The 24670-nt window shown below is 58.9% G+C and overlaps 1 protein-coding gene across 3 annotated transcripts in view; it reads right to left on the bottom strand.

The window, feature by feature from the left end:
- The window catches only part of SKI (SKI proto-oncogene), a 70869-nt gene extending 51374 nt beyond the window's left edge, over positions 1 to 19495 (bottom strand). For all 3 annotated transcript variants that reach the window (XM_028108568.2, XM_028108569.2, XM_028108567.2), the window contains exon 1: positions 18475 to 19495. In XM_028108568.2, the coding sequence (XP_027964369.1) occupies positions 18475 to 19443 (969 nt within the window). In that variant the 5' untranslated portion in view covers positions 19444 to 19495. The remainder of the gene's footprint in view (positions 1 to 18474) is intronic.
- Positions 19496 to 24670: the final 5175 nt, after the last annotated feature.

Below are 24670 nucleotides of genomic sequence, written 5' to 3' on the forward strand. Positions count from 1 at the left end.
GTGGAACACGTCCTCGGGAACGAAAGCGAGGCCCCGGGCAGAAGCCAAAGCCTCCGGGATGGAGTGTGAGTGAGTGAGAGAGTGAGTGAGAGAGAGAGTGAGAGAGTGAGAGAGAGAGTGTGCGCGCGCAGAAGGGTTTGGGAGAATTCAGGTTTACACACTGTCACCTCAAAGCCTGGCCCCTGGGGCATAAACAAAGGGTACAGGAAAAACCCAAGTCCAGACACTGCCTCAGGAGCCTCCTCCAAGAGGACTTGAGCCCAGGAGGCCTGGGGTGACCCTGGCACACCACCACACCCACTCTTCCTGACCGTGGAGCAGCCCGGGGCACAGGCTTGCGCCCGGGAGGCCAAGTATGCCGGCATGGGAGGGGGGTGCTGGCCACCCCCACCCTAGCGCAGGAGCCCTTACTCTGAAAACATGCTCATCCTTCTCAGGGCTGCTGAAAATGAAACCTTTGTCTGCTTTCTAACCTTGCAGGGCTTCCAGAAATTTGAGGTGAAGGTAAGATTTGTTTTAAGGCTGGAGATAAAGGGGCACCTGGGGGGCTCAGTCCAATAGGTGTCCGACTCTTGATTTTGGCTCAGGTCACAATCTCAGGGTCGTGAGATCAAGTCCCACGTCGGGCTCCGCGCTCAGTGGGGAGTCTGCTACAGAATCTCCCTCTGCCTCTGCCCCTCCTCAGCCATTTGTGCTCTCTCCCAAATACATAAATAACACAAAGATTAAAGAAAAGGACATAAAGACAGTTTCAATTCTCTCATATTCCAACCCAAAATAATGGGACAAGCATCTGAAGGAGGCCATGGCCTGGCCCTGGCTTCCTTTCCCTCCTGCCCCCACTCACCACAATGGACAGCGTGGACCAGTGGCCAGGCCTCCAGGGAAGCCTCCTGGCACAGGAGCGAGCACAGGAGAACATTCTGAGCAGGGAAGAATGTGGGTGAGCACGTGCCATGGCCTTCCCGGGCACAGCTGACAGACGCACAGATGCAGGGACAGGGAAATGTCAACAGACACCACCTCGTGGGAGGCCCCCAGAGCCAGGAGCCAGAGAAAACCACTGAACGGAAGGAAGCGGCTCAGTTTCTATAAATGACCTACGGCAAAGAGATGTGGAAAAATGGCCAACGTCCACGTGCAGAAAAATCCTCTGCCATCTACATCTGCCCTGTGGTGACCCAACCCCACACTCACCAGAGGCTCTGGCTGGGAGAAAGACGTGTCCACATCCGGGGATGGGTCTCTGTGCGTCTACCCTGCTGACCTGGTTCTCTCAGAACCCAGTTCAGGAATGCGCAAGCCGCACACGCTGCCACGGGGGTGTGACAGTGTCAGAGGGTCTCAGGAAAAAGACATCAGGAGGGACCGGGTCCCAGTGGGTGGCCAAAAGAGGGACAATTTAGTCAAGAGAATAATGACAAGAATGGACTGCAACCCTGTAACAGACTGAATTAGGAAACACAGACACTCGACGGCAGGACGGGGCGAAGGGAGGTGCTCTGGGAGAAGCAGGCGCGGGGACCACTGTAACTGGGTCAGCGGGATGGGGCAGGGACGCTGAATCCGCTGGGAGAAAGTTCATCACAGCAGATACTGACAAGGTCCAAAGTCCTCCGCGAATTACTTATTAACTACGGAGGGGAGAGGCGGGCCCCAGCCACGAGCACGATCCAAGTTCCCGGCCTGCGCAGAGGCGTGCGCTGTCCGGCCTCCAGCCACCAAGCACTGGGGAGGATGCAGTAGCACCCCCAGGCTCCCACCCAAAATGCTGGCCCTGCATCCAACCAGGGGGCATGCCAGGTACTGCAAGTAGAGGCATAACCCACAGGATGGCCCCAGGCCCTCCCCAATGCACCCATGTCATGAAGGACCAAAGGTAGGGGAGGGACCCTGAAGAGAAGCAGCTCGGGAAGAGAGGTATTCCCGGTGAGTCCTGGGCAGGATGGGGCTGCGGGCTGCTCCGTGGTGGCCACCATGCTGTGCCAACACTAGAACACCCTCATTTGTAAAAAACGTACACCAAAGATGCACGCTCGCCAATGAGAGGGTGCACCAACACGGCAAGGTGTCCACACTCGCGAACCTTGGTAAGCGCTGCTCTCATGACCCCACCAGAGGTCTGAAGATTGTTCAAAATAAAAAGTCCTAAGCCAGGGGCGCCTGGGTGGCTCAGTCGTTAGGCGTCTGCCTTCGGCTCAGGTCATGATCCCAGGGTCCTGGGGTCGAGCCCCGCATCGGGATCCCTGCTCCGCGGGAAGCCTGCTTCTCCCTCTCCCACTCCCCCTGCTTGTATTCCTTCTCTCGCTGCGTCTGTCAAATAAATAAATAAAATCTTAAAAAAAAAAAAAAAAAGTCCTAAGCCAAGGAAAAGCAGCAGGCTTACAGACAGACTGGTCTCTGCTCCTCCATCAGCCACCCACAACTGGAGGATGCATAGGAACACAGGAGGGCATGTGCCAAGAAGGGATGTCAGGCACCTGCAGGATGGCCCAGCAGGTGCCACGTTCGAGCCGTGGGTTGTGCAGCACAATGAACTACCTCAACACTTGAGCCCGCTCAGTGGCAGCCAAATGCATCTGAAATGGAACAGCAACATGACACCTAACTCTAAAAATCCCAGATTTCTGGAACTGTAACAAACCCTGGTTATAAAAACGGGTATCAAATTCCAGTTCAGCTCTCTGGTACAACCATCCAGGAATCCGACATGCCTGTGGACCTGGAACAACAGCGGCAGGGGGATTGAGAGAAGTACTCTCGGTCCAGCTAGGCCTGTGAAGCACAGAACCAAGACCCCGAGACCCTAGCCCGCAGCCAAGGTGCATGACAACTGGAGACGTATATTCCATGAGCCAGTTCTACCAGCTCTTCACCCTGCATGAGCAGGACAGGGCACCGTGGCTCTCAAAGCTGGTTCTCTACTCATGGCCTTGTTTTCATTTTCTGAGAAACCTTGCTTTTCCAGGTAAGAATTGCTCTGGGGCCGGGGCGCCTGGCTGGCTCAGTCAGTAGAGCACGCAACTCTGGATCTTGGGGTCATGAGTGCAAGTCCTGTGTGGGGTGTGGAGCCCACTTAAAAAAAAAATTGCTCTGGGGTCAATTTTACCTGGTTCAGATCAAGGCTGTGGATGAAGTTACCACTGTTGGCTCAATTACCAAAATCACTGTTTGAAGAATTATCAAAGGTTGTCCCACACATCCTGGGACGCCTGGGTGGCTCAGTCGGTTAAGCGTCTGTCTTCAGCTCAGGTCATGATCCCAGGGCCCTGGGATCGAGTCCTGCATTGGGCTCCTTACTATTCGTCTGCTTTTCCCTTTGCCCATATCCCCTGCTCATGCTCTCGCTCTCTCTTGAGATCTCTCTGACAAATAAATAAAATCTAAAGGAAGGAGGGAGGGAGGGAGGGAGGGAGGGAAGGAATGAAGGAAGGAAGGAAGGAAGGAAGGAAGGAAGGAAGGAAGGAAGGAAGGAAGGAAGGAAGACACATCCTACCAGCCTTGCTCTGAAACAGAACTCTGGCCTTCCCTCTGGCCAGAAGTCATCCGAAGATCGAACTTGGTACAAGCGCATCACCAGACACTGCCTAGGGCACGTCTGTGTGCAGCCACCCTCAACCGCACAGAGCCCAGGAGCCTGGGACATCCTCAGCCTGCGCCCCCATGGCTTCAAGGACAGGGATGGCTCCCAGCATCCCAGCAGGTGAGTTAGGGATCATGTGGACTCGACCACACAGAGGCCCAGGTCAGACACTCCATCTCATGTCCCACAGGGGACGCCGCCCCCTGAAGTCTGGGGAGGAGCACAGGCAGCAGGGGTTATCAACAATGGACAGCACAGACACGCCCACTGAGGGCAGAGGGAGCCTGTGCGACGGGCGCACCGTGTGTTCCGCTCACAGCACCTGCCGGCATCCATCCGACTGGCCTGGCTGGCTGTGAGGAGAGCCACCACACCAGCCTTCGCGTGCCCACACGCGGCCCTGACTGGGCTCCTGGGGCTGCCTCCCATCAGATGCCCTGGCTTTGGGAAGAACTGGAAGGTGCAAATCTGCACAGTACGCACCCTCCTCACCCACTACAGAAGGGTAAACTGAGGCCCAGGGAAGTGGCATGACCCAGGACGCCAGAGTAAGGATGTGGCCAAGCCAGGACCTGGGCCCAGGGACCACCCATGAAGCTCTCTCTCTCTCTCCGAACTTCTAGAAACTCCTACTTGACCAGAAATACCAAAAAGCTTCAGCGAGTCCTGCTCGCACAGAGAAGGTAAGGAAAGTAACCGGGGTGGAGAAGGTCAGACTCGGGGGCAGTGGCGTCTGCTCCACAGTGAGCCACACACGAGGCAGACAAGCAGCCTCGGGGGTGTCTCCAACTCTGTTTTTCTTTAACCCAAACACAAAGAGCCGCCCTCACTGACATAGGTCACAGCCCCCCCCACCCCAGCTCCCGCTGCCAGGTCTTCCTTTTGACCAGCACCCAGCACGCGGGGGGCCCCAGTAGTATTTGCAAAACCAATGTCAAGGATCCTCCCCCGCCCTCCTTAACACAGACAAGAAGGCAGAACTGTCACCTGGACCAGGAACCTCAGGTCCCAGCTCCAAGCGTGCTCCGGACGCAGAAGGCCAACATGGGGCATCGGGGAACCAAATAACAGGAATGGCTGCTGGCAGCTGAGTCACTGGCTAAGTCAGGGTAGCCCCAGGGATGGGGACACAGGCAGCGGGGGCACCACGTGTCCTGGCTGAGATAAACCTCCCAGGCCCCTGGAGCCACCCCAGGACCTCCTGGGCCAATGCCCAAAGAGGCAGCGGGCCAGGCCCACCGGAGCTCGGGGGGTGGGACGCCGCCACCCTGTCAGCCTCACAGCCATGGTCACGTACACACACTCACCTCCCCACGAGATGCCAGGACACAAAAGCGTGTCGCCCATGTGAAGGACCAGCGTCCCCCAGGCCACCTGTCATCCCCAGCCTCCTGGAACCAATGGAAGCAAACTAGTGCAAACCATGGCCAAGAACAGGCCTGGACCTCAAAGTCCGAGTGAGAGGACCGAGAGCCACACATAGACGACCAGCAGCCTCATGGGAAATGACATTCACAGCTGGAGAGAGGAAGCAAAGTGGCGGACAGTCTCAAACACGTGCTCCCCAAGCTGCCAACTCTTCTAAAGCTGAGCTGGCCTTGGCCGCAGAGCCACCATACACACTCCCTGAGCCCACCATGGGCGCTCAGATGCCTATCTCCCTTCATCCTGCCACCCAAAAGCAGCCCCGGGCTTCTTTCCTCCTACTCTCTGGGGAAAGTCTGGGTCAAGCCACTGGGCTTTGAGCTGTCCCCAAGCTGTCTGGTGTCTCTTCACTCTGGGTCCCTTATGCCACCCACCCACGCTTGGGGATGAGATTAAAAGAAAGGCAGATCTTTGGTGAGAGGCATCACTTTCAGTGAATCCATTTTTTTTCCTTAAAGATTTCATTTATTTATTTGGCAGAGAAAGAGAACGTGCATGCGCATGCACACAAGCAGGGGGAATGGCAGAGGGAGAGGGAGAAGCAGACTCCAGACTCCCCGCTAAGCAAGGAGCCCGACGCAGGGCTCGATCCCAGGACCCTGGGATCATGACCTGAGTCGAAGGCAGACACTTAATCAACTGAGCCACCCAGGCACCCCAGTGAATCCATCTCTGTCTTCAAGAACTTTCTACAGAAACTGGCAGGGTGCAAACTCAAGAAAGAGAGGAAAGGGGCGCCTGGGTGGCTCAGTCGGTTGAGCATCTGACTTGTGGTCTCAGCTCAGATCTGTATCTCAGGTTCATGAGTTCAGGGCCCACGTTGGGCTCCACACTGGGTGTGGAGAGCCTACTTAAAAAAAGATGGATCTCCAGCACAGAGATGCTCCTGCCTCTGACGTACCAACAGAGGGCTGGTGGAGCCCACTACCTGCAGGAGACAGGATACCAGTGCACCGCTTACCATAGTGTGACTGGATTAATATCCAGAACACAGAAACAACTCCTACACGTGAACAAACAGCCCAACTCAAAAAAGGACAAAGAACTTGAACAGACATTTCTCCAAAGATGACATCCACATGGCCAATAAGCATACATGACATTCACCATCACTCAGCATCCGGGAAATGCAAATCAGCAGGACCATGAGAGGCCACCTGACGCTCATCAGGATGGCTACTTTCTCAAAAACACAGAAAACACAAACATGAACATCCTTCCCAAGGATGCGCAGAAACTGAAATCCTCGTGCACTGCGGGTGAGAGTGTAAGATGGTGCAGCCACCGTGGAAAACAGGACGGCAGTTCCTCAAACAATGAAAACAATTACGGGAAGATGCAGCGATTCTACTTTGGGGTATATGCCCAAAAGTTGAAAGCAGGGGCTCAAAGAAATATCTGCACACCCATGTTCAAAGCCGCATTTTCACAAGAGCTAAAAGATGGAAGCAACCAAAGTATTCATCACCATCTGAATGGATAAACAAAAATGTGGTCCATTCATACAATGGAATGGTTCTCAGCCTTAAAAAGGAAGGAAATGCTAACACCTAGTCCATCTTTGATGGACCTTGGTGAAATAAACCAGAAAGAAAAGGACGAACCCTATAGGATTCCACTTATAGGAGGTCCCTAAGAAGTCAGATTCAGGGACAGAGAGAAGGGTGGGCGCCAGGGGCTGGGGGCAGGGAGGGGGACTGAGTGTTTCATGGGGACAGACTCTCGGTTTGGGAAGATGGGAAGGTTCTAGAAGTGGTTGGTAGTGATGGTTGTACAACAATGTGGATGTACTTACACCCCTGAACTGTGCACTTAAAAATGGTTAAGGGGAGCATCTGGCTGGTTTGGTGGGTAGAGCATGCGACTCTTGAACTCAGGTTTTATAAGTTCAAGCCCCATGTTGGGTGTAAAGCTTACTTGAAAAAAAATGGCTAAGATAGCAAGTTTTATGGTATATACGTTTTATCTTAATAAGACAAACACACAAGGCAAATTACAGAAATACTAAGAATAACACAATGGCCAATGCCACTAGAAAAAAATTAAATGAGATTTTCACCTTTCAAGTTACACAGAAACATCCTGAATGACAGTAACCAAAAGTTGTGAGGGAGTAGGAAAATGGGCACGTGCTTAATTCTGTGGGCGTGTGAACTGGTGAGCCATGTAGAAAAAGAATTTCAGTAACAGGTAAAATCAAGAACCCTTGAGGGGCACCTGGGTGGCTCAGTCAATGAAGCATCAGCCTTCGGCTCAGGTCATCATCCCAGGGTCCTGGGATTGAGCCCCTCATCGGGCTCCCTGCTCAGCAGGGAGTCTGCTTCTCCCTCAGCCTCTCATTTATGTTCTCTCAAATAAATAAATAAATAAATAAATAAATCTTAAAAAAAAAAAAAGAACCCTTGAAAAGGCCCTACACCTTCCCAGTGCTGGAGTACGGAAATGGTCAGAACATGTCCCACAGTCGCCCCTCGGTTGGGATTCACGATGCAGAAGAGATAGAGATGCATATGTCGTGTGTGCGTGCCGTGCCCTCTTTGATCTGTCAAATCTTCTATAAGAAACTCACCCCCACCCAACCTCACACGTGCTCAAGGAGATGCACTTATAGTGAGAGCACACCTCAGCCATGACGGGACAGAGGAGCTGCCCCGCCCTGCAGGGGGCTGGTCAGTTGGTGAAGCCACGTCAGGAAACCGTTCGGCGTGGTCCAGACGCCCTCTGACTCAGTCCCTCCACCCCGGCCCATGCTCCAGACACATGCACACACCTCGGCCAACAACAAGCTGCAGTGATTATTCATGGGCATCCACGCGGGAAGCCAGAAGGTCCACCAACATAAGAATGGGGACAGGCCACACAGCAATGAGGCGGCACACGGGAGTGGCAAGGGCACTGGGTGAGAGCCCAGCAGAGACGAGAGTACTGATGGGGTCGTGCCAGCTACGCACGGACACGGGTCCAGGCACGGGAGGACGCTGAGGAGGACATCCCTGGGGGCACTCAGGCATGGTGCATTTCCTCACCTGGGTGGGGGTGGGGACAACACAGGCGGCAGCCAGCAGACACCAGCATTCCTTGCTCGTCCACAGTGCCACACGAGGCTTCTGTGAAGCATCAGTGGCACAATGCTCCCTAAAGCGTCACTTGGAGTAACGCACAGCGCATGCCCCAGATGTTAATTCCAGAGCCCTCAATACCACAGAGCACTTGGAAATGCTCTGGCTGCACAGGCGCAAACCCAGGCATGCACACGTGCACACGGAGGCACGCGTGCATAGAAGGCCCATTGCCCACAAGCAAGGTGGCCCTGGATCCTGCAAAGCAACCACAGAAGAGCCATTTCTGAGACAGCGGGGATCTGAACACGGGCAGAAAGGAGTTCTCACGACCGTCGGGTATGCCAGCCGCACCAAGGTCAAGACTTTCCACAATTCTGGATACATTAGATAGTGAAATGCTGAACTATGAAATAGATGCTGGGATTTGCTTTAGAAAAGAATGACAGCCCCATAGCACAGACAAGGAGGGAGAAGTCAGATGAAACGGAACGAGTAAGATGCCGGGAACTGCTGGGCTGGGCCAGGGGGCTCCGAGACCCAGCCTCCCAATTTCAGCGTCAGCTTGAAATTTCCCATCCTAACGGTATGTTTTCACAACTCCACAGACACATCCTGATGACGCGGGAAGAAACGCACTCCCCACTGACCCCATGTCAGGGACAGGGAACTCCCGCCATTGCGGTGCTGGGAGCCACGGGACGGGGTCCATGTGGCCTCCCTGGACCCCTGCTCCACACGTCCAGCCGGCTTTCAGCAGCAACGGCTGAGGCCCCAGCACCCAGGGCGCCACCAAGCTTCCACACTCCCCTTGCCCAGCACCCCTGGTGCTGCCTGAAGCCCCTCCACAGCCCTCCAGCCCCTCACACCTGCCAACAGGGCCACACTGGCCAAGGTTCCAAAAGATTGGGGCCACGGGGAGAGCAGGCCGTGTTGCGGGGCTGCCTGGCTAGGTCCCCGCTGTCGTCCTCAGCCCCCAGGGATCAGAGAGAGAACCGAGACACGAGCCTTTGTCAGAGACTGAGAGGAAACTGATCTACCAAACAAATCACAATTCAAATACAAATGTTTAAGTGAGAAAATAAAAAGCCTATCTGCACAAGAGACATCAAGTCCAATCGGGTAATTAAATCTAGGGGTGCTCTGAATACCACAGTAACGAGACCATCTCAACAGCAGTGACAGAGAAATTAAGCAAGTTCTCCCGTAAACGGGAGGAAATTCCAACACAAACCCAGCAGGAAGGGACACGTGCGCTGACCACCGCCCCCCACCCAGCGGCAGCGAATGGACAGCAGGCCAGCCCTGGCTGAGCCCACAGAGTGGACACCACACTCCGGTTTGAGGGTGGGGGAGGGGGGCTGTGCAGGAGGGAAACCTTCCTGCTGCACAGCCAGGAAGGAGCTTCAAAGTTCAGAATTCCCCGGGCCTTCAGCAGGCGTCACGGACCAGGGTGTGCACTGCGGCCATGCGGGGACCCCGGCGCGTAGTTTGCAGGCCCGTCGAGGCACAGGTTGTCAGAGCAGAGGCCTGTAGCCGCTGGTCCTCTGTGGTCCCCTCAGCCAAGAGCCTTCCGGACCTCCGTTCCAGGACCAGGCACTTTGCCCCGGCCCTGGGTGTTGCCAAGGGCTCCTGGACACAAGTTAGGAGCCCATGACCACGGCCAGCCCGAGCTCCAGGAAACACGGGACACGTTGTCACTCGTCGAGCCACACTGAGGCAACCCATGGGCTTACCTTGTTCTTACAGCTTAAAGAGCTTCCTAAATTGAGGCAAAATCGACTAAGGTCAGGCAGGCTGGGCGACACTTACTGCATACAAGAATGTTAAAAAAAAAAAATCACAGTTTTGATAGTTCTGCAAAAAAAACTTAGCAAATTTACAACAAAACTGTCAAGTAATTAAGGCAAGGCACTTCACACATGAACTTAAACTGCTAATTAAAATCCCCTCGCTTAATTGACTACATTTGCATATCATTCAACTTGGGAGCACAATTTTTTTAATGGTTTGGGCAACACAGTTGTAATGCCAGGAAGCAGGGAGGCAGCAGGTAAGGCGGGGCCAGCAGCACCCACCACACACACGCGTCCACACTCGGCCGCACGCGTCCAGCCAGGCAACTGGTGCTGCAGCCCGACACCGCACAGACTTGACACGAGGCTTGGGGGTCACCCACCCCCACCAGGGCTGGCCAGTCTGCACTCCCTTGCTGCAGCCCAGGGCCCCCCCCCTCGGCGGGGGGTGGGGGGAAGGAGGAGAGTTGCCAGCATGGAGATCCCACCGTGGCCGGGGCTGATGACAGCACCTCCCTACTGCCCAGTGCCTCTGCCTCAACCTCCCCAGCGGGTAGCCCCCAGCAGATTCCAGAACCACATGTGGGATGCGTGCACCTGTCCCTTCCTCCAGGGAGAGGGTTCCCAGCTTCGCCAGCAGCACGGCTGACTGCCCCCCTCTTCCCCGAGTGCCAGCCCTGCCATTCAAGAAACACACAGCTCCCTGTGCCCAGGGGCCCAACCAGCGCTGAGGTCCAGGGGAGCACAGACGCCGACATCAGCACGACTCACAGAACTCAGCTGACCAGGGCCACTCAGGGATCCAGACCGGGAACCGTGAGGCCCAGGCAGATGAGAAGGCCATGGGTCTTTCAAACAGAAATTTCTGTGTCACCTTCAGCGCAGAGCCTACATAAAGACCACAAACCATTGCCCACGTCCCCACAGCTGGACCACACGGGAGTCTGCAGAGGCAACAGGCACTTCTTGTTCTGATGGTTTCTGCGCAGCGGTGAGGGGGTTTGAAAGGAGAAATCAGGAAATTAGAAGCATGCATCCACAGGGATGGGCAGACAGCATGAGGGGTGCCCAAACAGCCACAGCTCTGTGGAAGGAGAGAGCACCACCACGCACGCCGCAAGAACCACAAACGCCACATGCAGAGACAGCTCCGAGAGCAAACTCCATGACTGGGTACAAGAAGATCGGGTGTGAAAAGTGAGCATACTCGAGGTGGGAAAGGGGGTACGGCCTGGTGCCAGCTCGCCTGTCCCGTGGAGGCCTCACCTACCAGTCAGGCTGGAGCCACCGCCTGGCACCATGGGGCTGGGATCACAAAAAGAACAGTTGACAGCAGACAGATGTGGACAGGGCATGAGAGGCTGGTTCTGCTCCCAAGGGAATGGAATGCAGACCCAGCCCCCCATAACAGGGACTCACAGGTCATCCAGACACCCCCAGCCTCAGACCCAGGCAGCCTGCTGGCTTTACTGGCGCTGGCGTCCCTGCAGGCTGCCAGTGCTGGGCGTGGCTGTGCTCCCCTAGAGCGTGGGGCTGGGGCAGCACTGGGCGTTCTTTCCTGCACATGAAGGACACACCTTCAGTCTTCCCCCCACAAGCTGCACAGCCCAGCTGAGGAGAGTAGGGTGCAGAAGAGAAAATGCCACCACGCCCAGGCTCCAGGCAGGTCCCCAGACACCAAGTCACAACCAACTGGTTCCTATGCCGATGTAGCTGGCGGTTCCTCTGGGAGAGGAACAACCTGACAGCCGGCAGAGGACCCCAAAACACATCCACCACCTACACCCCCACGTCTCATGTGCTCCCAGTCAGCCCCGTTCCTTCACACCACCCCGTCCCACAGGGTCAAACCCAGGGGCCGGGACACACGGCTGAGCTGCCATCGTGTGACTGTCACCCCCACTTGCCACCTCACTTGTGGGCTCAGGGGTCGGGCCGGGAGAGGAAGGGCCACACCAGAGCCCCACTGGCACCCTGGGACCTCAGGCCCCCACGACCGGGCTAACCATCAGGGCAGGATGAGCCCCTGGCCAGGACTGCCCTAGCCACAGCAGCCCTGGAGCTGGCCCGCCTGCCACTCCCCCCACCACAGCGGGGTTCCTCTGCACCAAGCAACACAGGGGGTCCCACAAAAAGCCTATTCCCAACAAGACACGCATGTCTCTTTTCAGAATAGCCAGCTAATATCCCAGCAGAAGCCCAATCAAGGCAGGCACCACAGCCAGGCTCGTCCAGCTCCGGAGCCAGAGCCGAGAATACCTTCGTTCCAAAGCAGTGGCCAAGCATCTGGGCTCAAACCAGGTTTAAAGCACCCCCCACGGGCCTAAGCGAGCCACCTTCTTCAAAACACACAACACGACCAGGATGAATGACACCTAAGGGACATAACTCTGCTCCTGAGAAAGTTCCTACACCTTTCCTTTTCGAGCTGTCAAGAGCAGAGCTGCCCAGAAACCCCCAACAACTAGTGATTTCATGCCTCCGTGAGTCATTCGAGGAGTATTTGTTCCGGGCCCAGAACTGGGGACTCAGCCGTGACAACCTGCCCCCTCCATGAGGCTGACAACACAACCACAAATACACAAATCCCAGGCCCACCGCAACAAGGGCAGCCCAGAGAACCAAGACTGGGGGCAGGCCCGACCACTGCAGACTGCGCGGCCCAGAGGCTCACGCGGAGACTTCCTGAATCACTACCTAGAGCTGCAAAATCAAGAAGTCGTCGCATCCTTTGATTCCTTCCAAGTCAAAACAGTTACATCAGATAAAACACCAACGCCACATACCAAGACAACCTCAGTTGTTTCCCAGGCTCATGCCAAGACCCATCCCAAGCCTCCCATCTGTTTCACCAGCAAGGAAGACACAAGGATTACCCAAAGGGACAAGAAGTTCTGGCAAAGACCAGAGCAGCACACAGGCCCCCCACTGCAGGGAACGGGCACCGCGGTCACCAGCAGCCCGCACACAGCCAGAGGGCGCCCCCCCGGCAGGTGCTCCAGCCACTCTGGCCCTTCTTCCCATGTTCCTCTCATCCCCACCGTCTCATTTCGATTTCATGCCCCAGTCCGGGTCCTTCACATCAGTAAATAAGGAGACACAAGGAGTGACCAGTCCCAGAAATAGAAAACCCTCCCCCTGCCCCCTCTCAAACCAGCTCCCAAGCTCTGTGACCAGGAAGACCACCCCACCTCGCTGAGCCTCTTGCAGTGACTTTGCCTAGAAACAGAGTAAGTCTAATGCAGCAAAACGGGCATCCAGGCTGTCCTCTACAATTGTACCTTCTGTTCCAAGAAGAGCAGCGTAAGAGCTATTGTTGACCCCACCACCAGCCCTGGGAACAGGCTAGAGGTTTCCTGAGCATGACCCGAGTTTGCCTGGATACACCACACCTGGTCTACTGGGGGAGAGGGTAGCCTCGGAGAGGTGGGGCAAGGCGAGGACCTGTGCTGCGCTCGCACACAGAACAGGGGACCACCTACGTAGCCCCGAGATCCCTACCACCCGTGCCACTGCATTCCCATGGATAACCCGACACCACCCGAAAGCTGCTTCAGACCACGCAAGGCCATGCAGGGAGGAGCAACCCGCCACACACAGCCCCACACCCCCAGGAAATGACTTCCTGTCCCTTCTTTGCAACTCTGATCCGCCCCCCACACCTGAGACGGTCAGTAAACAGAAAATGGGGAGCAATGGGCATGGTCCCCAGGCCACGCCCGGGCTCCATCCCAATGCCCGCCCCCCGCCTTTCCTTGGTTCCCCATTTCCCCAGGGACAGCAAACCAGGAGGGCGAGGGCCTGAGCAAGAATGGAGGCCTTCTCCCACTGCAGCTCTCACAGACCTGAAAGAAATAATTCAGCCTCTATATTTTGACTCAAAACAAAGAAACTTTTTAAAAACATTTCAGTTGAAACTTGCATAATTCTTCCAGTGGAGAAATCCTCCCTGACTTTCGCAATCCTTAGAAAGAGACACATTATTGCTGCTTGTGTAACAGTCTCCAGGCCACGAAGAGTCCGGCCGCCGGCCTCAGCCACCTCCCGCGGTCACCTCCCGCCAGACAGCCAGGGCTGGCCCCGGAAGCACCACCTCCCCCCCCCCCCCCCCCCGGCCAGCTCCCCGCAGCCAGGGCTGTGGGGCGGGGCCGGTCACACTCCCCCCAGACTTCCTCCTGCTCCTGGCCTGTCTGCCCTCGCCCGACATCTCAGACACACATTACACAAACCGGCTGCAGGGAAGGCTGAGAAACCGAGACACGGAGAGTCCGTGACTCTACTCCCGAAGCCCTGTGCTGACTGGGGGACCCCGGTGAGGGAGCAGGAACAGAGGCGAAGGTCACCCAATGACCCTGCTGCCCCCGGCCAGCTGCTGCCCTGAGGAAACCCCAAGAGGCTAGGGGCCTGGCCCAGCTCCCAAGAGGGGTCCTGGAAACTGGCAGGATGGCGGACAGAGGGGCAGATAGACAGATGGGCAGGCAGCCCACACCTGGAGGGCCATCCAGACACGGCTCTGCACACGCAGCCAGGCAAGGCACCCGGCCAGCAGGGAGGCCCTCACTCTCTCTCGCACGGCCCACTCACTACAGGGCACGGGGAGAAACCAGAGGCCTTGTTCAAGCTGTTGTATCCCCCATTTGAGAAGACTCTCCAACCTTCACTCGGGGGCCTTCACCCTGGCGACCAGACCAACTTGCAGACCCCATCCTTCGGCATGGCTGGGGGTGGGGGAGGGGGCCCAAGGCCCGTCCAGGAACTTTGCCTCAGAGCATCACCTGAGACGGCACCCCACTTTCTCAGCCAAACGTCTGGAACAAGAAAATCACCATGGAACCCCACAAAAGCCTACAGCAAAACAAGGGGACAAAAGGACAACCGACCCTCTAAATCTCTGCCGGCACAACAGATGGCATCAGGGTAAAGCCAGTCCCCCCATGAAAGAGAGGTCCCAGATGAAGCATGCAGGTCAGAGTCTGTGTCCAGCCTGGTGGAACATTCTTGATAGCATTCCTTCCCAAGATAATTCCAGCTTAAAAGAGCAAACCACATTTCACTAGGGGACTGTCCACAGGCTGGAACCCCCCTTCCTGGCCTGCGGACTTAAAAGCTGCAGTCACTCCCCAACAGGCGCCACGAGACTCCATGCCCCCAGTGCTGCCGGCTGGGTCTCTGCTTTGAGAAAACACTGCCCTGTGACCAGGGAGAAGTTTCAGGTGACATGAGGAAAACTGTTCCAATGTCAGGAATTCAGACAAATCCAGTCGTGGGCACTCACGCCACAGCGGGCCCCTGGAGCAAAATGACCCACACAACAAGCCCCCTCTGAGAACTTGGGTGTCTGAAAGACAGGGGCACGATAAACAAACCCAGGCCAAGCTCTCCAACCCGAGAATCGGGACACCCCGCAGAACAAAAAGCAGTCCCAAGGAGCCCATTTCTGGAGCTCGGGCCCCGGAGAGGCAGAGCACCGCCCTGTGGTCGGCCCAAAAGGGAAACACCTGGTGACCCAGCGAGGAGCCGTCCTGCGGGGCGAGGAGCCAGGCCCCAAGCAGCAGCCAAGCCAGCAGCACAGATGTCCCCCTCTGCCGGCAATCTACACGGCTGGACAACTGGCCCAATTTAGTCCAAATACCATGAGACAAGCCCAAGAAGAAGGGAAAGAGCCAAGTGGGCAGAAGAAGAGCAGAGAAGGCTCCGAGTCCCCATCTCCTGGCCACGTGTTCCCCCAGCAACAAAATGACACATCCCCACCCCACCTGACACTGGACACCTCAACACCCTCAAGAAATAAAACGTCACCATCACACTGCTTTACTACAGTCCCCATTTCACACACGAAGAAACGCAGACACAGAGAGGTTAAGCAACTGGCTCGAGGTCACACAGCCAGTAGAGACGTAATGAGGCTATGGGAGCGGCCCCATGGGGTTCCACAGCTGGACTGGCCCACTGCAGGACAGCGAGGACAGCAGCTTGGGGGGAAGGGGCTCAGAGGTGGCTCCCCAGCACCGCGGAGGCCCCTCCTGGCACAGGTGGCAGCAGAGTGCTGACCGGTCTCTGGCTGGCAGGAGACTGGGGCAGCACCAGCCCCACAACCTGGAATGTGCTCCAGCTCCCGTGGCCTCACCAAAACCCAAGGCTCCAGGGAAACCGTGGCCCCTACACAGAGGATTCTAGCATATTCTTTGTTCCCTGCTGTCCTCATCCTTGATAAATCAAAAACATTAAACTAACCTATCAAACAACTGAAAAAATTCAAGATCTGTTCCATGAATAAGCTGTCAGAGGCAAGTGGAAGGAGAAATGAGAGATAGGCAGGGCTGGGGGGGATTGAGGGGGGGGTCTTCCCAGGCAGCTCCATCTGGAGCAAGTGGGCTCTGTGCAGCTGGGGATCCCCTCCCACCCTGAGCTGATACCTGCCTCACGGGGTGCCCTCGGCATGTAGACAGACGAGCACGTGGCTGTGCTAGGAGATTTAAAGAGGACGATGCACCCCAGGACTCCCAACTGCACGGTCACAGAGCCAAGGAAGCAGGCAGAGCCCAAGAACAGGACAAGCAGAAAAAGCTGGCAAGAGAAGCACCCCACGAGGTGGCAGAGCCAGCAGGAGAGCACTCGAGAGCTCAAGGAAGCCCAGGGCCGGGCGCCCAGGCCAGGTCACCACCACGAGGACGGGCTGGCTGACACTCGGGCCTGGAGACCCCACCCACTTACGATGAGCAGTTCTTCCTCGTCACAGGGGAAATTTTTGTTTCATCAGTCAATGAGATTTAGGGCAGCATCAGGGAAGGCGCTGAAGGAGAAGGGGCGGCTCTGATCACCTGCTGAGAAGGCCGGAGCAGAAACAGGCTCTGGCCTCTGCTTCCCGGACTGCAGGGACCAGTCCTGCTCCTCCCCAGGCAGTGCTTGGGCCTGAGTGCTCAGGCTGGGCCTTCCCTGAGCTGGAGGACGGCCGCGCCCACAACCACGGCGCCTGCTCCGAGAGAAGCCGGGCCCGGGTCTACGGCTGTGACAAAGGGCCAGCCCCCACCGCACACCCCTCACGCCCAACTCAGACACCGACACAGACACGCCCTGCCACACAAGGTCCTCTGCCACCCGCGCTGGAGGTAAATGGCCTGCCACAGTTCAGCCACCAGCTGCAGGCCACAGTGGCCATGGAAGGTACGGGCACCCCAAACAGAAAAGCCCCCGGTTCCCGCAGGGTGCCCATCACGCCACCCGTCACCAAATCATCTGAAATCAAAGGCTTGGGCCTTTCCTGCCAGCATCCTCCCCTACTCAGACCATCCCTCCGGCCCAGCCCCTGCCCCACAGTCTGCAGACAGCTTGCCGCCTGGGCAGCGACATAGGTGAGGGCAGAAATGCTGCCGAAAGCACGTGCACGCGCACACACAGCAGCCCCTCCGAGCACAGGCAACAGGCCCCTACACCCCCCAGCCCCTCCTCTGCTCACCGAGACTCTGACACTCCGCTGGAGGGGCGCCCGGATAAAACCGGGCGGGAGCATCTATTCACAGATTTAGAAAAAAAAGTTTGATGCAGTAGCTGAATTAATTAGGCCTCCTCAGAATAGCTAGGCCAATGCAGCATTCTGTGCATGCAATTTAATAAGCCTGGATATTTAAAAGAAAAGTTACAAATACTTGGGGAGGGGAAGACACCATGAAAAGTTGGTGAGGACCCCAGTGAATGGTCTCAGGGTCCAGTGGCCTGAGAGCCACCCAGCCAGCTACCCAGCAGGATCACACACATCCTCTGCCTGGCAAACAACAGAGCCTGGGCCAGCGGCCCTCCTCCGCCCGGCAGCGTTTCAGAGAGACGGAGACAAGGAAACGGGCGTGTCCAAAACAAATCGCAGGCCATGAGCTACTCCTACTCAGGGCCCCAGGTGCCCGCTGACCAGGCCCCAAGCCCGGGGCCAGGCGGCCGTTGCCCCCACACTGGGGGACTCTGGGATTCACACCCTGGCAGGCGCAGGGAAACACACGGAGCTGGAGTCGCCGAGTCGCCGAGTCTCGGCCCCCTGCCACCGTGGCCTGGACACCTGGCTTCGTTTTTGAGTCTGTCTCCCAAGACTTCAAGGCACAAACAGGCCCCACCGGGTCCAGTTCTGTCTGCTAAAGACCACTGGCAGGAACCCCCTCTGTCGGGGGAGGGGGGGGGGCTTGGTCTGCACACCTCCTCACGGCCCCCGAGGAAGGCCTAGGCCTGAGGCTGCAGCCTGGGCCCAGCCCAGATCTAACTTCCCAGGACTGGGAGCAAGACTGTTTGAGTGCGCTGAAGGCTGCCCTTCCCAGCCCACCAGGGCAATGGCTGTGGACACGAGGAAGGCTTCTCCACCCACCAAGCCAGCACCCCACCACCACCACTGGGGCCACCCACGCAAAGCAAGCCGGCTCATCATAAGGGTCGAGCCAGACAACCTTCCTACACTGTCGATGGGGATGACGACGCTACCCTGAATTTCCCTGAAATAAATCCAAATCCTGATACAAGCCCCAAACTGCACAGACAGAGCCCATGGCCCAGGAGGGCCCCCCAGCTTCCAGGCCCTGGGGCCCAGCACACCCAGTGTCCTGCCACTCCCACAGCCAACGGGGACACTCACCCGGGGCACCCGCCGCTTGTACTTGTTGCCATAGTCAAACTTCTCCTTCACGTCGTCCAGGCAGCGACCAAGGCGCGCCTGTTCCTCCTTGCCCGTGTAGTCCTGGCTCAGCAGGATGTAGGCCCGCCAGTTGGCCGAGTCGAAGCCCCAGTGGCAGGTCCGGTTCTCCAGCGCCTTGTGCGAGTGCACCACGAACTTGTGCGGGGGATACATGAGGCGGCAGTCGAGGCACTGGATGCAGGCGGCACTCGGGCTGCTGTAGAGCTCGGGCACCAGCAGCCCCTTGCACTTGCCGAAGCACTCGTGGTACACACGCACGCTGCGCTCGCTGAGCTCCAGGCCCAGAGCCAGACTGGCGGCCAACTCCTTCTTGCAGGGCGGCGGGTAGGCGCCGCCGTACAGCAGCGCGTTGCACAGGCGCTCGGCGTCCGTCTTGGTGATGAGCCCGCACGAGGGCGCCGAGAAGGGCAGGATGCCCATGACTTTGAGGATCTCCAGCTGGTCCGCCGTGCAGCGCGAGCAATAGATGTGCAGCTCGTCGCACACCGAGTTGATCTGCTGCAGCGAGAAGTCGCGCAGCACCGAGTTGAGGATCTGCGGCAGGCACAGGCGCTTTTCGCCGCCCACCACGAAGCACGAGATGGTCTCGCCCTCCAGCACGGTCTCGCAGCGCTCGGTGGAACGGTCGGACGGCATGAAGAAGGGCCCGGGGAGCACGGGCGGCGGCGGCTGGATAGCTGGCAGGTGCAGCACGGGCGGCGGCTCCGCGGCCGCGGGCACCGGCGCCGGCACGGCAGCCGCGCTTGCCTCCTTGGCGCTCTCCTTCTTGTAGGCCTCCTGCGCCCAGCGCGCCGAGAAGGCGGCCGGGCCGCCCAGCGAGCTCATAGAGCTCAGGTGGAACTGCTCCAGCGTCTTCTGCAGCCCCGGGTGCGGCTGGAAGCCGCCGCGGCCACCCGCCGCCGCCTCCATGGTGCGCTCCGGCTCCCCGGGCCGCTCCCGCTCCCGCGCGCCCGGGCCCCCGCGGCCCCCGCCGCCGCCCCGCGCGCCCCGGCGGCGCCCCCGGCCCCGGCCCCGGCCCCCCCCCGCCGCCGCCGCCGGCTCCCGGCCGATCACGGCCGCGGCCTCGGCCTCGCCCGGGGGCGCGAAGGGGTAGGCGGGCGGGGCGTAGGGGTCCCGCCGCTGGAGCCCGCCGGCACCCGGGCCCGGCGCCACATCCACGCGCCCCGCGCCGCGCCCGCCGCCGCCCGGGCCCCCCGCGCGCCCCCCGCGCGCCCCCCGGGCCCTAGGCGCGGGGCATGCCCCTGCGCGCGCCGCCAACGCCAACGCCAACGCTCGCGGGCCCGGGGCTCGCGGGGGGCGCGCGGGCAGGTGCCGGCGCCGCGAGGCGCGAATCGCCGCGGCGGCCGAGGCCGAGGGGCCCGGGAGGAGCGGGGGCGCGGGCGCGGGGCCCGCCGGGCCGTCCTCGCGCGGCGCGCCGCCGCCGCCCCGCTCCTCCCACCGCGCGGCGCCCGCCCGGCTCGTCCCGGCGGCGCTGGCCGGCCGCGTCGCGCCCGCCGCCGGCCGCCCCGGCCCGGCCCGCGCCCACCCCGCCGCCCGCGCCGGGCTCCGCGGCCCGCCCGCCCGCCTGCGCGCGCGCGGCTTCCGGGACGGCGGGAGCGCCTGTGGCGGCGGCCCTCAGAGCGCGGCGGCGGCGGCGGCGGCGGCGGCGGCGGCGGCGGCGGCGGCGGCGGCGGCGGAGGCGCGGGGCTCGGCGCACATCCTCCCGGCGGCTCGCTCCGGCTCGGACTGAGCGCCGAGCGCTGAGCTCACGCCGCCGCCCCGCCCCGCGCCGCCCCGCCCCGCGCCGCGCCGCCGCCCCGCCTCTCGCGCCGTCTGGAGCCGCGCGTCCGCCTCAGCCGAACGCCGGCCAGGAATGCGACCGCCTCCCGGCCTGGCTCTTCCAAGAACGCGCGCTCCCCCCACCCCGCCACCGCCCAGCCCGGGGCTCGGGCCGGCTCGGCCACGCTCGGGCCCGTCCGCCAGGGACTCGGCTCCGCTCGGCCGCGACTCGGCTCCGCTCGGCCCCGCCCGCCCCGGACTCGGCCCCTCTCGGCTCCGCTCGGCTCCGCTCCGCCCGCCCGCCGGAAGGGCGCTCGGCGGGGGCAGCGGCGGCGCCCCGGGCCCCCTTTTCCGGCCGAGGCCGCTTCCTGCGCGGCTGGGAAGGCGCCCGTTCCGCCGCCGCCGCCGCCGCCGCCGCCGCCGGGTCCCAGAAACCCACACGCGGCCCCCGCCACAACCGCAGACTCGCGGAGGGGCAGGCAGGACGGGGCCTTGCGCAGCCTGCAGCGCACACCTCGCGGACCCGGCAGGACGCGGACGCCACGCGACCCCGGGGAGCCCCACACACGACAGGGACGCCACATAGCACGACCCGGGTTCCGTAGAATGACGGGGACGCCGGGTGGTCCCTCGGCACACGCTAGGCCTGCCCCAGCCGAGCGGACCCCGCACAGGCGCGCACACAATGCATCGTGTCCCAGGGCGCCTACACGTGCAGGGGCGGCACAACGGCCCCCCACGCCGCACTGGGCCGAGCTGCCCCGACCACGCCGTGGCCCTGCGCCCCGGCCGCCGCGCACGGCCAGCAGGGCCCCCAGCCCCAGGGCGGGACTGCCGGCTCCACGGGGCAGGGCCGTTGTGCCCGAGAGAGACCGCCCGCGTCTGGGGAACTGCGCGCGGTGCCCACGGGCCAGGTCACGGCCAGGGCCAAGCCTGGGGGAGTCCTCGGGACCCCGGCCCCTTCCTGCTTGGGAAGGTGGCCTGACCCTTAGGCTGCAGCCGCCCGCCCTGGCGGGAGAGCCACTTAACACGTCGGGCGGGCGTCTGGGGCAGAGCTGGGGAGACCCGGGCTGTGTGTCCTTCCAGCAACTGGCCGCTCCTGGGGGGAGAGAAGCCAGAAAGCGCAGGGTGGGAGAGGACCAGGGGCCCCCCAGATGAGGGGGCGTCTTAGCTGAGGCCTAGGGGGTGGGGACTCAAAATCAAAGAGAAGGTTCTGTCTGTGCCCAACCCGAATGCAGAAGGACAGTCCAGCCAAACTAGGCAGTGGCGCCTTTTCCTCCACGGGACAAGGGCACCCAAGCCGGCCCGGGCACTGGGTGACGTGAGGAACACCCACAGCGCAGAGCAGAGGTGAGAGGACCGTGCCCACCTCAGCCTGGGTGACCTTCAGTCGAGTTCGGCTTCTCAGCCCATGCTCCTGCCTCCCCCATGGAGGCTGAACGTGGGCCCAGTCCAGAGCTCCCAGGGGGTGGCGCCTGCCCTGGGGGGGCTGACCGGGCATCTCTACAGGCCCACGTTGCCCCTGAGGAGAGGCAGTGAGGATGGGCAGCAGCCCCACCCCCTGCATGACTGCAGGCACAGGGAGACACCCAGGATGGGCTTGAGATTCAGGGTGCAGTGCTCCATGTCTGAAAACCCAACCGCTCCCCTCCACGGGCACGAACCTTCCTCCCCGCCCGCCTGTGTCCTAGGGCTGTCCCTTCCACTCTTCTCTCTGATCCCCCCAGGAACAGCAGCCCCGACAGGAGGCTTCTCTCTGTGTGCAAACATAAAACTCAGAAGGGGTATTTAAAAAAACAAAGAAAAGGGACTTCTTACTTGTTTTGGGATATCATTCTCTTGGGCCACAGTTGGACCAAAAAAGTTTATTTATAATGCGCCCTGAGAGGGTTGGTTCCTTCTATGTGGACTTGAATTCCTTACAGCGCGGGCAACCTGTGATCCAAAGGAGGTGGTTGGAGCACCAGAGGGCTGGCTGGGAAGGGTTTTCAGCCAAGCACAGAATTTCTCCTGCTCTGTTGGCTAAGCAGGCACTCCCACAGGGGCCCGAAACCGTGGTCCCCTTGATGGGCGGTGCCTGGATCCAATGGGCCACTTCCCTCTACATCCTCTGGCTTTGCAGGGCTCTGGAGAGGGGTCCCAGGGAGGGGGAGCGGGCAACATTTTTCCAGAGCTGCAGGGGGCATGTGGTAGGGGACAGGTGAGCGGTGAAGGGCCCTGAGAAGCAGGAAGGGACTGGATTGCCTATAAAACTTCTCCTTCTCAGTGGACTTTGAGGCCTCCTCCCCAAAAGATGTTGGAGTCTCTGGAAGCAGTTGAGCCCCCCCTCACCCACCAAGGGCCAGGCTAGCTATGCCTAGACAGAGCCAACCAGGCCCCCCGTCTTCTCCCTGGCCCAGTGGGGGCTCTCAACCCTGCTGTCCTTCCTCCCTCCAACCTCCAACCCACCCCTGCAGCTGGACAGTGGGGTGGCTTGCTCCTCTGCTTGTCCCCCTGCCACTGGCCAGGCACCAGGCTGGCAGGAAGAAGGTCCAGGCCACAGGCACAGCCACATCAGAGGGCAGGGGCAGGGACCCACTACACCTGTGTGCCATCATCCACCCCACCCCCCACTCTCTGGCTGATGGTTGTGGGCAGCAGCTCATGCATGTTCACATTTGTGGAGCTCGTACCCCTGCAGGCACAGAGCCAAGCACTGGCACCAACAAGGGGGGAGAGCAAGTTCTACCCACATGACTTCCATCTCCTGTGGAAAGACTGGCAAAGGGTTGACGCATCTGCTAGTAAAGAAGCAAGATCATTCGGGTCCTGTGGAGGTTTGAGGGGTCACAGGAGTCAGTTTTCTTACCATTAGAGATGGAAATTAAAGATGTGGAGAGGGATGAACAAATTGTGCATATTGAATTGGAATTAGCAATACCAGTGTGAACCCACAAGTTTCAATATTTATAAACAAAGAGAACAACTATAGATGTAAATGTGTTTGTACAAACATCTGTATAATTCCTTGCTCTGTCTAGTGAGAGGGCCTGAGAGAAGTGACACCCCAGCAGCAGTGAGCACACAGAGAACCTGCATCCTGGTTTCTAAATTCCATCCCCCACTAGCAGGAACCAGAGTTCTTTGGCAAGATGGTTGGTCTCAGGGCTCAGGCAGGGAGAGTGCAGGACAATCCTGGAACGCCTTCCTATGTCCAGAAGTCCTGAAGGGCTCAGAGCATAACAGAGACATATCAGAAGGACGTGTGCCAGCTCGAAGGGGCCCCCCCACTGGCAAATCAGAGGTCATAATTATAGGCATGAGCTGTAATCATGGAATAAAATAGGAAACCACAAGGCCATGCATATTCAGATACTTATTAAAATAAGTGTATTTGTAAGTTGAAAGTTTGGTGAGAAATAGGCTATTTGCCTAGTTTTCAAGTTCCTCACACAAGGTTCCCATTAATCACAAGGGGAAGAAGAGCGAGTTCCCAGGGGAGATGCTGGTGAACACCACTGTAACCAAGCAATCTAAGCGGACACCATCACTCAGATCAATCGCAGTCCTGCACCACTGACAGGGTGGGATGGGCAGAGCACACATCACTTCTGTGATTCTCCTGCCAAAGAAGCATAGCCTCTGATCAGGATGGAAACTCAGACACCCACGTGCAGGGACTATACAGAAGGATGGGCCCAGAACCTTGAAAGGTGTCAGGGTCTCAGCAGTCAGAGAAAGGCCAAGGAATGTCCTGGACCTTTGGAGACTAAAAAGATGATGACTCAGTGTGACATGTGGCCCTGGGCTGGATCTTGTTACTACAAAGGACATTATTGGGACAACCGGAAAGTCTTGGATGTGGTCTAAGACTAGATGGCAGTGACCCTGCTTTGGATGAGATGCTATGGTTATGTCAAAGAACATCCTTGTTTTGGTGTGTGGTAGAGCACCAGGTCAGCCACGGCAAATGCTTCAGGGTTGCGGGAGGTCGGCGGGGGGGGGGGGGGGGGGGGTTCCTGTACTAGTCTTACAACTTTAATGTAAGTTTGAGATGGCTAGAAAATACAAAATATATTTTAAGAATGTTATGGGAAGGAAGCTTAAATTCTCTTTTCGGCCCTGCTTAGCTTGAGCTGCCCAGGGAGCAGGCTCTAGCCTGAGGCAGCTAAAAGTCTTACCATTGTGCCTGTGGAGTGAGGCCTGAGGGGACACTAGCAGGACACCAAGAGCATATGCTGCAACTTCAACCAAGAGGGCAGAGGAGCTGGACCCCTTCCCAGTGCAACACAAAAGTATGTCAGAGAATATAGGCATGCTCTTTAAATGTTCCGTGAAAATGCACAGGAAAGGAAGCTCTGCAGAGCTGGAAACATGAACCACAGTGGCAAGTAGAGTG

The sequence above is a fragment of the Eumetopias jubatus genome, unplaced genomic scaffold (assembly GCF_037043125.1).
Source record: "Eumetopias jubatus isolate StellerSeaLion01/CBP00866 unplaced genomic scaffold, mEumJub1_p1.0 scaffold_4, whole genome shotgun sequence".
NCBI classification, from domain to species: Eukaryota; Metazoa; Chordata; class Mammalia; order Carnivora; family Otariidae; genus Eumetopias; species Eumetopias jubatus.